Source organism: Parasteatoda tepidariorum, chromosome 7, assembly GCF_043381705.1.
Source record: "Parasteatoda tepidariorum isolate YZ-2023 chromosome 7, CAS_Ptep_4.0, whole genome shotgun sequence".
NCBI lineage: Eukaryota > Metazoa > Arthropoda > Arachnida > Araneae > Theridiidae > Parasteatoda > Parasteatoda tepidariorum.
The window spans coordinates 75,709,264-75,725,702 of NC_092210.1; the positions used below are offsets into that span (position 1 = coordinate 75,709,264).

At 27.9% G+C, this 16,439-nt stretch overlaps 1 protein-coding gene across 4 annotated transcripts in view; it reads right to left on the reverse strand.

Moving 5' to 3' along the window:
• LOC107441786 (tyrosine-protein phosphatase 69D) overlaps window positions 1-16,439 on the reverse strand; it is a 521,936-nt gene that overhangs the window by 150,349 nt on the left and 355,148 nt on the right. For all 4 annotated transcript variants that reach the window (XM_071183655.1, XM_043039328.2, XM_071183654.1 and 1 more), the window contains 2 exons: window positions 9,815-9,884; window positions 3,184-3,305 (listed from right to left, as the gene is read on the reverse strand). In XM_071183655.1, coding sequence (XP_071039756.1) covers window positions 3,184-3,305; window positions 9,815-9,884 — 192 coding nt within the window. The remainder of the gene's footprint in view (window positions 1-3,183; window positions 3,306-9,814; window positions 9,885-16,439) is intronic.

The following is a 16,439-nucleotide window of genomic DNA, read 5'->3' on the forward strand; positions in this document are numbered from 1 at the left end:
TTTATTTTATTATCTGTTTTTACATGTTATTTTTACTTTTTATGATCTATTTTATTTGTAGTTATTTTAAAAAAAATTTTTTTGAGTGCTCCTCACACTATAGTATTAATATATTTTGCTTTGGCTTTATTGATACAATATCAGTAAGCACTCTATTTTGCGGATATAATCGTGTGGGCTGAAGAAAAGATTATATCTTTTTTTTCCGGCTTTTTTTCCGGTTTTTTTTATTAACAATTCATTTTTTTTTTTTTAAATAAAATGTTGTTTGTTATTTTTTTTTACTTATTATTTCCCACCCCCTTTTTTTCATATGTCTATTATTTTTCTTTGTTTTATTCTTCATTTTGTTACTTCATTTTGTTACATTCATTTTGTCCTGAGTTACTCTTCTCGGCTACTGTGGTTTTTCTAGGCTTGTTTCCCATCTATATTTTTCCATTTTTCATTAGTAACTTTACGTTTTAGATTTCAAAGTATTTTTGTTACCTCTCATTCACTGATGGGAAGTGTTGAAAATGGGAGTTTATTTCAAAACGCTTGAAACATGTCGATTGTTACTTTAAATTTGTGTATTATTAATGCAAATAAAGTTTTTAATCAAGTAATAACTTTGATAGCGATTTTAAGCTCATAGAGAATTCACAGTTTCTTCGTCCATAGACGCACTTCCTTTCTTAATTCAATTTTTCAAGAAGCTTTTTCTCCTAATATTTCTTTAGTTGATATTTGACGAAGTACAGCAGGTTATGATCAACTAAATTACACTTGGTAAATATGTAACAGAAGTTGGACTGAGTAAAAAAAAAATCTTAACTAGAAATCGACCTCGTTACGAGGTTGTTTACAAGTTAAAATTTTTGGAATAATTTAAGCTTTGCACGCAAAAACTCCTATTATTAAGTCAAATGTTGATTTGTTATTTTAGCTATAAATTTTGATTAAGTGTCCTGTGCAAAAAAAAGTATGAATAACTTTAGATCGAATAATCAGATTTGTTTGGACCCTTTAATGTTAGTTTTATTTTTTTAATTTTTGCTATAGCTCGAGAAATTGAAAAAGCCGTACATTTAAAATTCAATGTCTCACGAACTATCCGACCCATTTCGCTCACATTTTGTATTTAGCCCTGTAAAATTGTTCTTTAAAATGATGAAAAAAAATTGTTCATCTTACAAATCAGAAATCTTTCGACTACTATTAAATAAAATAATAATAAAATAATAAATAATTTACTAAAAGTTACATTTTGCATGTAATTGTCTTTGAATAAACGAATTTTATAATTGTGTTCCAAAATTAAATTGCGCAACATTCGCTTAAAATATTCACGAGATATGATGAAATGCGCAAAAAGTAAAATCAACATGAAAGGACTCAAACATTGGACTTATCTCCTGACCGAATTAACGGAATCATATTTCCATATTGCGGCTACCCTCTATATATTAATGGTCAAAAATCCGAATTTGTCGAAAAAAGGTATGTTTATTCCGTGAAAGTGCGTTTTTGCGTCAGGTTTCGTGGCTAAAAATATAGTTTGCACTAATTAATTAGCATATCTAAGGTCACCCCATCGAACCCTTAAGATGACTCCTGAAACGTGAAGATCCGATCATATAATCAAAAGTTATTTAAGGTGGTCTGTTTTTTATTTTGCACTCTGCACATCGGACAAGCATGCTTACCTAGTTAATTTATCATATCATGCTCGATATTTAAAAATTTAAAATTGAAATTTATCTTCAATTTAATTATGAAATAAAGTAGAGAGCATTAAAAGAGACAATGTAAGACTATATAGTATTTTTTTTTGTTTAAATTTGCACCAAACCAAGGAAGAATCTTTCACGCAATATTTACTGAAATGGCAAAGAATAAATCTCCAACCTTTTTTTAATCATTATAAGAATTTTCATATAAATTGTTATCATTATTTATTCTTTAAACTCGAAAACATAATTATTCAGAAAAGTAATTTCCAATTATTTCGTTCTTATTGTTTCTTTAAAATTTTGATTAGCATTAAACATTTACTTAATCAATGACTTCATAACACAATAATACTTTTAATTACAGAAAATTCATACAATTATCAGTAAATCAATGACAGCAACAAAGAATGTCGTGATTTAAAAATATTTTCAAAAGTTTGAAAAGAAGCTTTGTGTATAATGTGCGTATATATATATATTATTTTTTACCATTCAAGATTATTTATTTTTGATTTTTTTATATTTAAATTAAAACATAATTTTGAAATATGACCAATGCTTTAAAAATTAATTACAAAATTTAATTAAAAGTAAAATAATTTGTCTGTAAAAGATTTCTTTTTCATTTTAAAATCTGATTTCATTCTATAATTTGATACGAGTTAGTAACCTAATTAAAAATAATCCATTTAAATTGAATGCAAACATTACATAAAGGTGTAAAATAGGATTCCAATTTCAATTTAATAGTTTGTTGCGGAATTTTAAATTTTCCTGAGGTTTTAAAATATTTGAGATCTAAAATTAAAGAAATAGAGAATGTTTTTCTTTATGTTTAAATAAACTTGTTGATAAATCTATTTATATTAGGAAATAAGTTTTTCATTCTGTTGTTCGTGTAAGGCTTACTATAAAGTTCTAAAATTCCTTCAAAAAAAAAAAAGATCTAAAGCGTTTTTAAATTAACTTAAAATTAGGAAGACCTTTATATATATAATAAAATTATTATTGATTAGGTAAGACCACGATATCTTAAATAAGTTATTTTCATTTTTAGGAATGACATACTATACACATGAAAATGAGAAATACTCAAAAATTGTTTTATCGTGCAATGAACCTTGAATGAATAGCAGATCATATTTGAACAACATTACTAAACTACATTTGGCGAAATTTCTGCAATTCTTTACAAATTATTTCACCAAAACTTTCACTTTACAAATTATTTCACCAAAACTTTCATTTTAAATAATTTGTATCTTTGCAACTAGAGGACGAAATATTTTTAACATATTATTTCATAACTAAAAAATAAACAAATCACTGATTAAAAAAAGTTCATATTGATTTGTGATACATATAATATTGATTCATATTGATTACAAGTGACACTCTGGGGACTCTCATTGAAAGTAATATTTCAGCAAAATTTTAAAAAATTGAATAAATTTAATAGAATACATACATTGTATGCCTGTACGCTTCCTCTCACATTCTTAGGCACGTCCCACGTGATCACAACGTAATTGAGGTTCTGCGTGTTGTCGTGATAACATCTCATCTGCACATTTTCAGGAGGGTCAGCCACTGAAAAGAGATTCATTTCGTCATTAAGTCAGTTTGTAACACAGTCGTCGTACAAATAAATATACGATTCAACATATTCCTTTAATATGCAAGGAATGAGGGCGAATGAATTCTAATCCAATGCAATGAGCATAATGAAAAGCTGAATCAATGGTCTTATACCGTATCTTTCAGGACTTAGATAAATTTGTTTTGAGTCAGGATAGATGATTTTATAACCGTTGTTGAACAGCTGACCCAATTTCTGGACTTATGATTACCGAAATTCCTTTCCATAGCCTTGTAATTTTGAACTCAATCCCGAAGACACGGGAACTTCTGGATTAAGTATTGGGAGAAATTTGCCTTCGTGGAGGACTTTTTGATGGAAGTTTCCCGCATTTGCTTCACATGGAGAAGAAAACCACGAAAACCACCCAAGGTTAGCCTGACGACAAGGGGACTCTAATCCACGATCCATCTACTACAGAGGATATTTTACAGCTGCACTGCTGTGCGAGCTGAGCTGGGTGCGGAATTGATATCGACCAGTCATCACTGGGAGTCGAACAAGGTTCGCCTCATTCGAAGGCGAAGCTCTATCCCCTGAGCCACCATGACTTCGGGATAGATGATTGTAAAGATAGATAATTTCTGCACACGGAATATAATTCTTGTTTCAAGTTATATATATACCAAAAAATTACAGGGTCTGTGTTTGGGGACTTGCTTAAAGAAAAATTTTGCCGCAAATACAATAAAAATTGATTTCTAAGTTTACAAGCATTTTAGTGAGTGTAACTGTAAAAATATGCTTATTCAAAAAAAAAAAAAAAAAAAAAAAGCGCCCCATAAAATTAGAACAAAAATATGTTTTGTTAAAAAGCAAGAGAATTTTCATCTATTTTAAGATGTAAATTCAGTAATATAATGGAAGAGTTCCTGAAAATATTTTAAAAAACTTTCCTTTTTTCTTCTTCTAAAAATGTATCCAAAATATACAAAATACTCGAAATAAAATTTGCAGTATTTGTTACAATTTGTAGTGGTTAATGAATTCTTATCTAGTATGACTTTTCCTGCATTTTTTTTAAAGTTTACAAACAGCTGCTGTTAATATTTTTATGTTATTAATACACAGAGAAAAAAATCAGTTAAAATTACCGTACTATATGGTAATGACATTTCTGAAAATAAGAACCATAATTCTAGTAATAAAACCAAAATGTATGGTACTTAAACCATTCATTTGGCAATTGTTTCATTCACATGGTAACAGTTTATCGGAAATTCTCTTTTTCAAAATTTTAGTTCTTATTTTCATACTTTTAGTAAAAAATACAAAACTGAAAAGTAAATTTAACCAATTAAACAGTTTTTATGCCATGATGTAAGGCAGTGTTTCCGAAACTTATGACTTTTGTGTACCCTTTCAAAATTTTTCGCAACGCTGTGTGCCACTAATGAGAAAAAATGAATGTACTTTTTACTATAAAAAAATTGCACAAAGGTTAAAGAATCACAACTGGCTGTTAACACTACTTATTATTAACTGTTAACTCCGCAAAAAATAGCCAATAGAAAAACACGTAATCGTAAATTTTCATGGCTAGCTTTGCTTTTAAATAATTCTTTTTTGAAATTTTTGTTTGTTGAAAGATATTTCGAATAAGAACCCGTACCCCCGCAAAACCGTTCTCGTACCCCTGGGGGTACGAGTATCACACTTTGGGAAACACTGCTGTAAGGTAACATGATAAAATTACCAAATCTTATCAAATTTTACCTAATTTACTACCAAGAATTTGCTAGACAAACTATTTATATGGCAAAAAAATATATTTTATTGTTAATTTGACCAAAATCATTATCAAAGCGCTTCGTTAAAAATTACCGCGCTGTTTGGTGTTCCCAAAGATCCAGAAACACGATAAATTTTACCATACTCTTCTAGTTTTGACCATATTTTTTTTTCTCAGTGTACCGGCTATTGTTTATTTATTTCATTAATTTAGATCACACTGTACTCTTAATTAATAATGAGATTAAATTCTGTTAGAAGATATGAGAAAAATAAGAAACTAATATTTATATAATAGTGTAGTATATACTGTTACTAAAAATGCATAATAGTTGACGAACTTAGTTTTTAACTCGGTACTATTAAGATAGTTTGAACCAAGACACAGAATTTAAAAGACATACTGACATACAACCGAGAATTGCTTTGAAATGTTTTAACTTATCTTTATACATATATCTGTTTTACATAGTCCATAAATAGCGGTGTTTGTTTAGGTTGACAACACTTGAGTCGTACGTGAATGCGCTGTATCGGTAGTCAACTTTTAAAAACAAGAAAATGGACCACGCACTAAAAACCAAAAAATCAACCGATGTTTGAAACTTACATTAACTTTTCACTAATTTTTCTACCTGCGTAATACATCCATCGTCATAAGATAATTTTTTAAATCAAATACATAAGATAAAAAAGTGTAGTGGTATAGTATGCTTCGTAGACATCAACCACTCTGCAACAATTGTAGATTTGAAAAAAACGAATTTAAATATCAAGTTCTAGTAGAATATTAAATCGATTTGATTAAACATCGATAGTTGCATTATAGTATGTGTAAATCCGATTTTAAGATTAAAAGTTATTGAGGTGCTTGCATTATGAACATTATAATGCAGCAATGTTTGTTTTTCAGTTTGAAAATTATTTTCTGAAAATTTATTAAGGGTTAATTGAAATAAAATATCAATATCAGTTAATAACTATGTTTAGAAATCTCCTGTGAATGAGAGTTATTCTGATAGTAAAGGAATGTTTTTTTTTTCAAATTTTTTGTCGTATGCCTGTTTTACGCAATGGGGGTGCGATTGTTCCTGTTTTTCAGTGGCGCCATCTATGGACAGGAATTCGACTTCTGCCACGCCATTCACACAACCACAACCCGTTTATAGGGCGGGTCACATTCACACACCAAGGAGAAAGGACATAGAACACAGAGAGAGAGAAAGAAACATCCATGCCTTGCCCGGGATTCGAAACCAGGATCTTTCTGATGCAAGGACAGTTCCCTACCCCCTACACAGGCCGGTCAGCAAAGGAATGTTTAGGTCTTATTATAAAATCGTTTGTAAATAATAGTGTCGATATTTTTTTTTAAAGTTTAGAAAAGTGAACTAGAAGAAAAAATACTAGTCAATTTTGCAATTAATATATAATTTTTTCACCATTAAAAATGTATCTGAGTTTAATAGTAGGTACTTTCTGTGTCACTATGTAGACATTCTTGTGCATTTGTTTATTATCTTCGAAAACTCTTTTATTAAGAAAATGTTTAAATTTGTTCAAATTACAGCACGTTTGGAGCTCTTATTAAACAAGCATTTTTGGAAATGATATTTTTTCCAACAAATTGACATTTAATAACTTTTTATTCCATCAAAATCCTTGTAAAATTTTTTATGCACCTTAGAAATTTTAATTTTTATCTTTGAAGTCTTTGCGCAATAATTAAAAAAAAATTTAACGTTAAGTTGAGCATCAAAAATAGCAGCGGCATCGCCAGCCCTTACGATTCTTTAACATCAAGGAAAAAACTGATCCTTCATGGTCTACATTGGTATATTAAACGAGGAATTAAAAATCGCTGAATTATTTTGACAAGGTACAGTTGTCATGGTACAAAACAGCGTAGGTTACTAAGTGATACCTCAAATTTTCCACTTTCTTCTCGGAAAATGTTTCATTTTCACATAATTCATCCTTCAATCATGTTACCGGAATACCTGAAGGTGTGGCTTTGCTATTGTCAGTGTCCGAGTTCAAAATATAAGATGGATTAATCACATTCTCGGAAACAATTTTCCTTCTTTATTTCTTTCTTTTGAAATTCAGACATGCTGTATTTTTGATAAAGTATCAAATTTATTCATAGTGTTGGTAGTTTGTAAATGCTGTGCCTTTCATTGATATAGAAATTAGTCTCATATTCGAATCACATGATTGGTCTCGCTTAAATTGAAAGGGTGGAAATGCCATTATTGAAATGAAAAGAATATTGAATATTTTAAGCTTCCTTTCAGAGGCACAATGAAATAGATGAATGATTATTATTATATTTAACTAAATTCTATTTTTTTTAAACAAGAAATGCCCTACAGCCTTTAACGATTTGCACGTGCTGAGTAAAAAAGTATGGTTAACACTACAAGAATGTAGCAAACTTTACCGTGTTCCAGGCTCTATGAGAACACCGGAATTTCGTTAATTTCGCCTTGGTAATAATTTTGGGAAAATTAACAATAAAAAGGTTTTTTTCGTTATTTTTTTGCTTTATAAATGTTTTTTTTTACTATATGTTTAGTAGTAAATGAAATAAAACTTGGTAACATTTAGTAATTTTGGCACAATACCTTAGAGCATGACATAAAAACCATTAAGTAAACTTAGATTTTCAGTTTTGTAATTATTAGTAATTGCGTGGTATTGTGCTTTGGTGGGGCGGCTTGCTGGAAGGGTAATAAAAGTCACTGAATTCGAAATAAATTGAATGATAATGATTTCTATTTCTCTTCTTTCAAAAAATTAAACGAGAACACAGGATTGGAAATAAATAAATTAAAGTATGCAAGTTTCTTTCACTCTTTCGCTTTAATGTAGTTTTGATTTTAATTGTTGGCCCTGAGAAAGATAATATCAAAACCAGAATTTCGATAATAATACCGAAGAAAAATCGTAGAAAATAATGAAAAACAAGCACAGTAACGAAGTAAAAATAAAGGGAGTATATACACTTAAGTTTAATTAAAAAAGCTTTTTAATATATGAACGACGTGTTTTTAACCAGTAGTTGTTGATAAATACTAAATTATTATAATAACATAACTTAATAAGCGTAACTTAACATCTGAATAACTTAATAAACATTATTGAAACAAAAATATTGAGCAGTTAGTCTATTGATATAAACTGTTAGTTTTTAACCTTTCATTTCTGTTCAAAGTTCAGCTTGTTCAGTTTTCGCTGGCAACACTTTGGCAGAAGCATTTCTGTTTTATATAATATAGATGTAAATATTTTATTCCATGAATGTTCCACGCGTTGGCAGAAGCATTTCTGTTTCATATATTATAGATCTAAATATTTTATTCCATGAATGTTCCAGTTCGGATTGGCTTTTGGATAGAGGACGAGCTTATTGCAAGAGTGAAAGTGGCTTCAATGTTTCAGGAAAAAAAAGTAAAAATTATATTTTGTATAAAAAAATATTTAACTTTTAAAGAGACATTCAGTAGGAGAAAATGAAGATGATTTCGATATAATATAAGTTATCACGAACTAATGAAAATAATGTGAGATGAGTTGATAGTTGGAAGAGTTTGAGTCTTTTTATGAAAAAACTTGTTTCACTAGCAGGGTATTAATTCTATGGGTTTCATGTAATACATATATGTAGCAACTTAAATATCTGAATAACATGAAAAAATAAAAATATATGAAATAACCTTATGAAAAAAACTCTTATTGAAATACAGTATTTTATTATAAGATACCAAAAGGAATTTTTAATCAAAATTCTTTAGCTGAAAACATAAATTGTAAATAGAGAGACATTTTCTGGTCTAATACTTTTCCATTCTCCGTATATTCCAATTTCCTATCTCAATACTTTTGAATAAAAATTAATTCACTTCCTATTAGTATATTTATAACAAAATAGTGTATTTCTTGATATTTGCGTTTAATGATTTCCGTTTTAGATTGAAAGTAATGTTTTTTTTAAAAAATATTTTCTCTTTTTCAAATGTTTTGAAATTTTTTATTGAAAAAGGCAACTTTATTTTTCATTTAGTAATTTTTTTAAAAAAATTGTGAAGGTAAGATGAGTTTTACATGTTAATAAATGTTTACGTGAAGTATAGCACAATCATTTTTAACGTAAATTTGTTTACACACCAGCGTTTTTAGATATCGTAAACACGAAAACGTGCTTGTCATTACGAATTCTTACGAACTTTCTGCTCGAGATTTGCATTAATGAACTAGAATTATTTAAATTAAATTTTTAGAGTATAATTTTAATGTAATTTTAAGCCACCTTCAGCTATTTCAATACAAGGATGTCGTATCTTGATTTTGAATTCAATACTAAGTTTCGCTATGACAATTATTCCAAGCTATAAATACATGCATGCAATAAAAACTCTTCATTTTTGGAATTTACTGAACGACACATATAAACTTTAAATTAATTTCCTAAGAGATATTTTAAATATTCCAATTAATAACAAGTTCAACTTAAGAAGGCATGATTCTAAGATTTATACCATATCAAGTTTGAGAGCATAAAAAGTGTAAACAAAAAGTTAAAGAAATATTTGTTACGAATACAAATAGGTCAAAATATGAAATTTTAATTTAATAATGAAATTTAAAAAACAGTCTCAAGTCATAAAAATTAGTTGAATGAGTTAAAATAATTTGATTTATTTACTATTGTAAAAATGTCACTCACTTCCGTCTGAGGTGGTTGCATCCAATTCCTCTGACCAACTACCGCATCCAATTTGGCTGCAAGCTTGAACCTGTAAATGCAATTAATACGTAAAACAATTACATTTTATATAATGCATGATATGATATAAATATGATGAACTTAATCCTATTTTTTGCATAAAAAATAAATATATATTGGATACGAGCCTGCGTTAGCGTTCTGTCATTAACCTTCTAAACAATTTCTATTCAATTCGGGTTAGTTCGAATTCATAGTAATATTTTGAGTATGTTTAATTAACAAACTAATTATTATTCTAAATTTATGATTCCTGCTTTGGATTGTGTGATAAAAAAAACTTTACTGATTCTTATGTGCATCATATTTTCCCCTTATAATACAGTTTAGTGTGACCAAGTAGTACACCAAGTAGTGTAAAAGAACAGTATAGGTTTTTCGCTACACCAGGAGCTATCCATAGTTTTGATGTCCATTTTCCCATTGTTCCATTTTTGGTGTCTAGATACACGAAAATTTTCTACAGTATAACTTAAGTTTACTTAAATTTAAGTTTACCTAAAAATAAAATATTTCCTTTTTTTTATCTCTCTTTAAATATCTACTGGAATAATGTATATGTTTGTTTTGATTTATCTGCACTATTTTTTTCAAATCTATTTCATGTATGGAAAAAATATTCTTGTAAAGTTACCAAGCTGTAAGGTAATGATATATCAGGTAAAATGAACACTAGTTCTGGTTAAATATACAGAGTTTGAACCATTCATCTTATTTCTGTTCATATGGTAACGGACAACCGGAAATTCTAGTTTTCAAACTTATGGTTCTCATTATTGCCTGTTCAGTAAAAAATACAAAACTGAAAAGTAAATTTAATTAGATAAATGATTTTTATGCCTGATACATATAAGGTATCAGGAAAAAATTTACTAAATTATACAGCATTTACCAAGTAGTATTTATCATATATTATAAAACCATATTTTATAGTTAATTTTACCAAATTAATTCCGAAGCGATTTGGTAAAAATTACCGAGCGATAAGAGTCAGAAACACAATAAATATCACTATATTCTGGTAAATTTGACCATACTATTTTTCTCCGTGTAGTCTTAAGTTATTAATTTGCTTTCACAGAGGCAGATTTTTTACCACCAAATGTTTGTTTCAGAAATAAAATATCAATACATTTTCCTGGCCCCATCAACGTGAATTTTGCAGCAGTTAACTAAAAAATAAAATAGAAAACACATCGTAGAAAAATGCGGTTTTTTTAAATCAGAAATGAAAGCTTTTATTTTGAAATATAAGATACTTATAGATTTATAAGCAGAATATAAATCTATCCAAAAAAAAAGATAAATAACTTTCTGTTCTATTCTTCTACTCTGTTCACAAAAACCAAAACATTTTAAGCTATCTAACATTTAAGTTTATCTAAACATATAAAATTTTTTGTAAGACATATACTGGTCTTGTTTAGATATAAACTTATAAGACTGACATATTTTGATGAGTAATATTATGCTGGTACGGGGAGACAACCCGTTTTATTACTCTCTAAGAATGGTCCGTTTTAACTTAATTTAAATTTTGGTGTAATTTAAATGATAGATTATCCCAAAATTTGAGGGTGAATGCATTTGAAGAAAAAATAAAAGTTTGAATGAAAGAATGTTTTTGCTTAGTTAATATGTGAACTATTTAAGAATGATAGTCACTTGAGTATGTTAAATGCAAGAAATATTTCTCTTTTAAGCAATTATAATTAAATTTGTATCGCATAAAATGTAATGAAATAAACTTCATCGTTTTTTAATATTTAACACTAGATTGCCTAAGGAAGTCGTTTTGACTGCTTTTAGTTTCAATTAGAAAAAACAATGATGTATATAATGACACAATTTCTTAGAATTTAGTACAACATATAATTTTTTTTATTGCTAATATTCACTAATAACTTGTTATATAACTGTAAATAACATAAAAAATATTAAAAATTAATTTTAAACAGATTTTTTTACACATTATTTATTCCTCCGCAATCCAGTCATTTTGACTGCTTTTGGGCAACATACGAGTAGGTATATACTAAGTTTCAGTCTTTCTGGTGTTGAAAATGATCTCATTAGATTTATGTATCGTAAAGCAATATTTCTGCTTGAAACAGTCAGTGTAAAAAATAATGTTAAAAATAAATATTAATTAATGTAAAATACAGTTCCAAACAAAATGGAATGAAATTTTTTTGTTGAATTAATGTATTAAATATTTAAAAATAATCTTCATCGAATTAGATATGGGAAATAAATATTTCTTCGTAAATATAATTTTAAAAATAAATATAATATCAATAAATGCAAAAATAAATTAAAATAAAATGCATTTTTTGAACAAATACATTTATTATTTATGAATGGTCTTTACATGAATTACAATAGGAAACAAATTTTTGTTGAAATGACAGAAATACTTGCTCTTGCCTAATTCGTGTGTGTGGATTTCAAACTAAAATAAGTTTTTCTCATGAAGCTACAGTTTTTGGTCTACACTGTGTAGAAAAGTATGGTCAAAACTACCAGAATTTGGTCACATTTCATTGTTTCTGGCTCTATAGGAACATCAAAAAAAAAAACAAAAAAAAAAAACAGGAAAATTTTTAACGAATTGCTTTTGTATCATCGATGAGCTTTTTAAATTGCTCCATGGAAAGAAATCCAAGTTGAAGCAGATCTGGTGATTGTGGGGGCCAGAGAACAGGTCAACCTCGACCAATCCACTAGCGCGTTTAAGCGCCAAATGATGGCTTCTTTCGACTCCTCTACACGGAAATTTTATCCACCTTCACGTGGTGTTTCCGAAAACTCATTGTACTGCGAATCTTTTTATTTTTATCACCTTTAAACTCAATCAAAGAAAAAAAAATGTTATTCAAGTGAATATTACTTTAAATTTTAAGTTAATTTTAGAAGAATCAGAGTGAGTATTAGGAGAAAAACGGAAGAACTTGATCAAGCAGTGGAATGACAATGATTAGGTAACTTAAGGGTACTAGTATAGTTTGACGGTACTCCGTATTTCTACATTGAGAGTTGCAGCCAGCAAAATGACGGCATATCGTTACTTAAATAAGTAAAATTACTTTTCATTTATTTCTTCTTATTGAGTCTCATAATCTGTATTAATTTGTTTCTTTTTTCAAGTACAGATGTTTATTTTTCCACTTTAGGTAGTTGTTTACTTCGTTACGATTAACACATTAACAGAATGTTCTGACATAAAGTTACAATATTTGTAGATTTTGATACCAAAATGTTTTGTATTTTTGTAGAAAATATTGAAGTTTAAAAAGAAATCTATGATAAATAATTACGGGGGCTATTGAGTGGAGAAAGTAAGTGACAGAGCCTCCAAGTACTTAAAAAATTTCTTACGTTTTCTTAATTTTCAGCTGGTTATGAACAAGATAGATCGTTAATTATAATTTCTCAAATTCTTACAGTGGAATGCTTGACAAACTTCATAAGTATAAAAATAAATAGTTATAGCTCTTCGCATTACATGATTTATGTTTATTTAATCAATTAAATTATAAGTTTTACAATTATTTCCAAAATCTTTTTATGCATAAATTAAAGAAAAAGGTATGGAATAGTGGTTTGATCATTTATTTCGTTAAAAAAAATTATAATTCTGCAACAGCAATTCTTATGTCGAAACTTTAGTTTGGCGATTAGTTAAGATAATCTTGTTAAGATAATTATATTAGTTACGACATGAATCTGGTTAGATGATATTAAGTTGTTTCAAGCTAATTAAATAGTTAATTCATATTGGATCTTTTTCATTTACAAGAGCGAGATCTTGTTGTTATAAGTTATGCATTTTGATATTTAAATATTTACAGGCGCAGTTTAAAGCTAAGCACTTTTTTTCAGTGACAGAAACTGGTAGAGCAATTTTTCCTCGTTATTTCAAATTACTTAAATTTTTCCGATTTCAACTTTTTTTGTTAATTTAACAACTACGCTATAAAAACTGTGCTGTAATAACTATCCAAAATTATTATTGTGCAAAAACATTGTGCGAATGAATGCTTCACTTCTAGTTAATAAACACTTTTAAAAAACCAATTATTGCGAAAGATAACACTAAGCTCACTTGCATTTACTTCCTTCATGAATTATTTTCGCTAATTTTGGTGTACGTTTGTAAGACATGACGCGACCATGGCAGATTGTTGTCAGATTTTTGACAAAAGTGACAACCTGCCTCGCATGCTACTGAAGGTTCCCCAGATACAAAAGTGAAAAGACAGGTTTGTTACACATTTGTATAATAATGATAATTATGTTCTCATATGAGAATTTCCATAAATCTGTCGTATTAATTTTATAACATTTAATTTCTATAGCTTCGGTTTTGTTTAATCTAGAACGAATTCATACTAATATTCTCTCTTTTTGCTGTGTGTATGCTTTAATAAACCAATTAATTTAATTTTAAGAAATATTGTATAATATGCATCATAAATAAAATATTATTATTTTGTATAGTAACGAAAAAAATAATTTTGATGTCTCTTTGTGTATCATATCTTACTGTAATTTGTTACTGAATAACAAAAATCGTAAGGGATACTTTATACCATGTAGTGTAAGAGAATATGTTGTTTCGCTGCGCCACTTAGGTGTAAAGAAATTGCCACAACTTTTGATGCGGATTCACACTAAAAATTTTCATAGTGTATATGTAACTTTTAAATAAAATTTAATTTCTTTCTGATGAAGATTCAAAAAGAAAACAGCGAATATTTCCAAAAAAATTTTTTTTTCCTCTTAAGAGTCATCAGAACAATATTATGGAAAGCAAAAAAAAATTTTTTGTCGTTCAAATACTGCAAAGTTATAAAATGGTAATAGACACATAGTGCTTTAATTTAAGAATAGCTAAGAATTTTTTTTGCTTAATTGCACTTAAACTTTATCATTAGTTTAAAAAGCAAATATTGAGAAGCTAATTTTAGCTAAGAACCCCTAAATCTTATAAATGTATGCAGTTATAATCTATCTATGAAGCAATCTATGAAGCAATATCTATGAGGCAATGTCTAATGGTTATCTATGAAGCAATAAAAATATCTTTATGATATAACATAAAAACATGATGGTCTCAAAAAGTTTTCCATTGTTGTCAGTGCATTTTTATTGGCGGAAAATCACACGGTAGGATCCAATTTTTCCACATTAATTTTCATATTGGTTTGGTTGTCATTAGCATAAAATTGAGGTAAGTCATAAAGGCAGTGTTTGGGTGGATACTGGTATAGTCCACCCCATGGCGATCTCGCCAAACTAGGTTTCCGGGAGATATTTTGAAGAGATTATTTTGAACGTCCGATCACACCACTAAATTTCTTAAACCTGATTGGTTACTTGGTATGTATACCAACGCGAAAGTTGGATTTCGTTAGAAAAGAGGTAAAAAGGTTTATTTTTTCACCGTTTATGCTTCTGATTTCTTGCTGTTAGAATCATCGTTATTATTTCATTTTTTAACCGTTATTTCATTTATTACTATCATTAATTTATTTTTAAATTTTTTTCGCTGTACTGGTTGAAAATGGCGAGTGAATGGACGAGGGAATTTTTAAATATATTGAATGTAAAAGTTAAGAGAGCGATGATTCAATGGTGCATGAATCAAAATTTAATTTGATGAGTTTAATATGATTTGATGAATTTAAATTTAAATTTAATTTGATATAAAAGCTTAGCCATTAGAGTGAAGGTAAGTTATTTTTTATTCCATTAAAAAATATTTTATTAAATTTATAAAATCTCCCTAGAAGCAAGAAAAAAAATTAATTGTTATTCATAAGCTTGCGTCCTGAGCAAATAAATATTATGATTTGAAGTTATATGATTGTAGGACATACTATATTTTTTAATGATTATTATATTTTTTATTGATATAAGCAGATGCAATTATTTTAAATTATATGAAATATTACCTACTTAATTGAAAATAATATTTATACAATCTAATATTCTCTAAATAAAAGTCCCTTGGGTGATACAACTATGAAATATCAATATTAGTCCCATATTAGTTTACGATACATACATTACTATAAACTCTGGCATTAGTTTAATAATTAACGCAGCTTAAACACATCATTGCACTATTTAACAACATCTTTACCAACATTGGTAAAATAAACTTTCCAAAGATTTGTAAGCCGTTGCAATTAGTTTTCAACTATTATTTAACCAGTCGTCCTTATATTTATTTACTTCTAATGCATAAATTTCAAAGTTTCGACAAACTTTACCGAAACTATTTAGATTCACTTAAATTTATATAACGTAAATGTCCCAAAACATCATTTTAAATAGATAAAAATCAATATTTAATCGGAATTTCGTAGCTTGATCGAAAACTCTTCTTATGATGGAAAATTTACTTGTTTCTGGAATTCTATATTATAGAGAGAATAAAAGCATTTCATTGGAAAAAAATTACTTTTTATTTTTAACAGTGAAATTTTTTCTTTAAGCTGGAGAATTTAAGGTTTATTTACCAACACTTAGAATATATATGTATGTATATATATATATA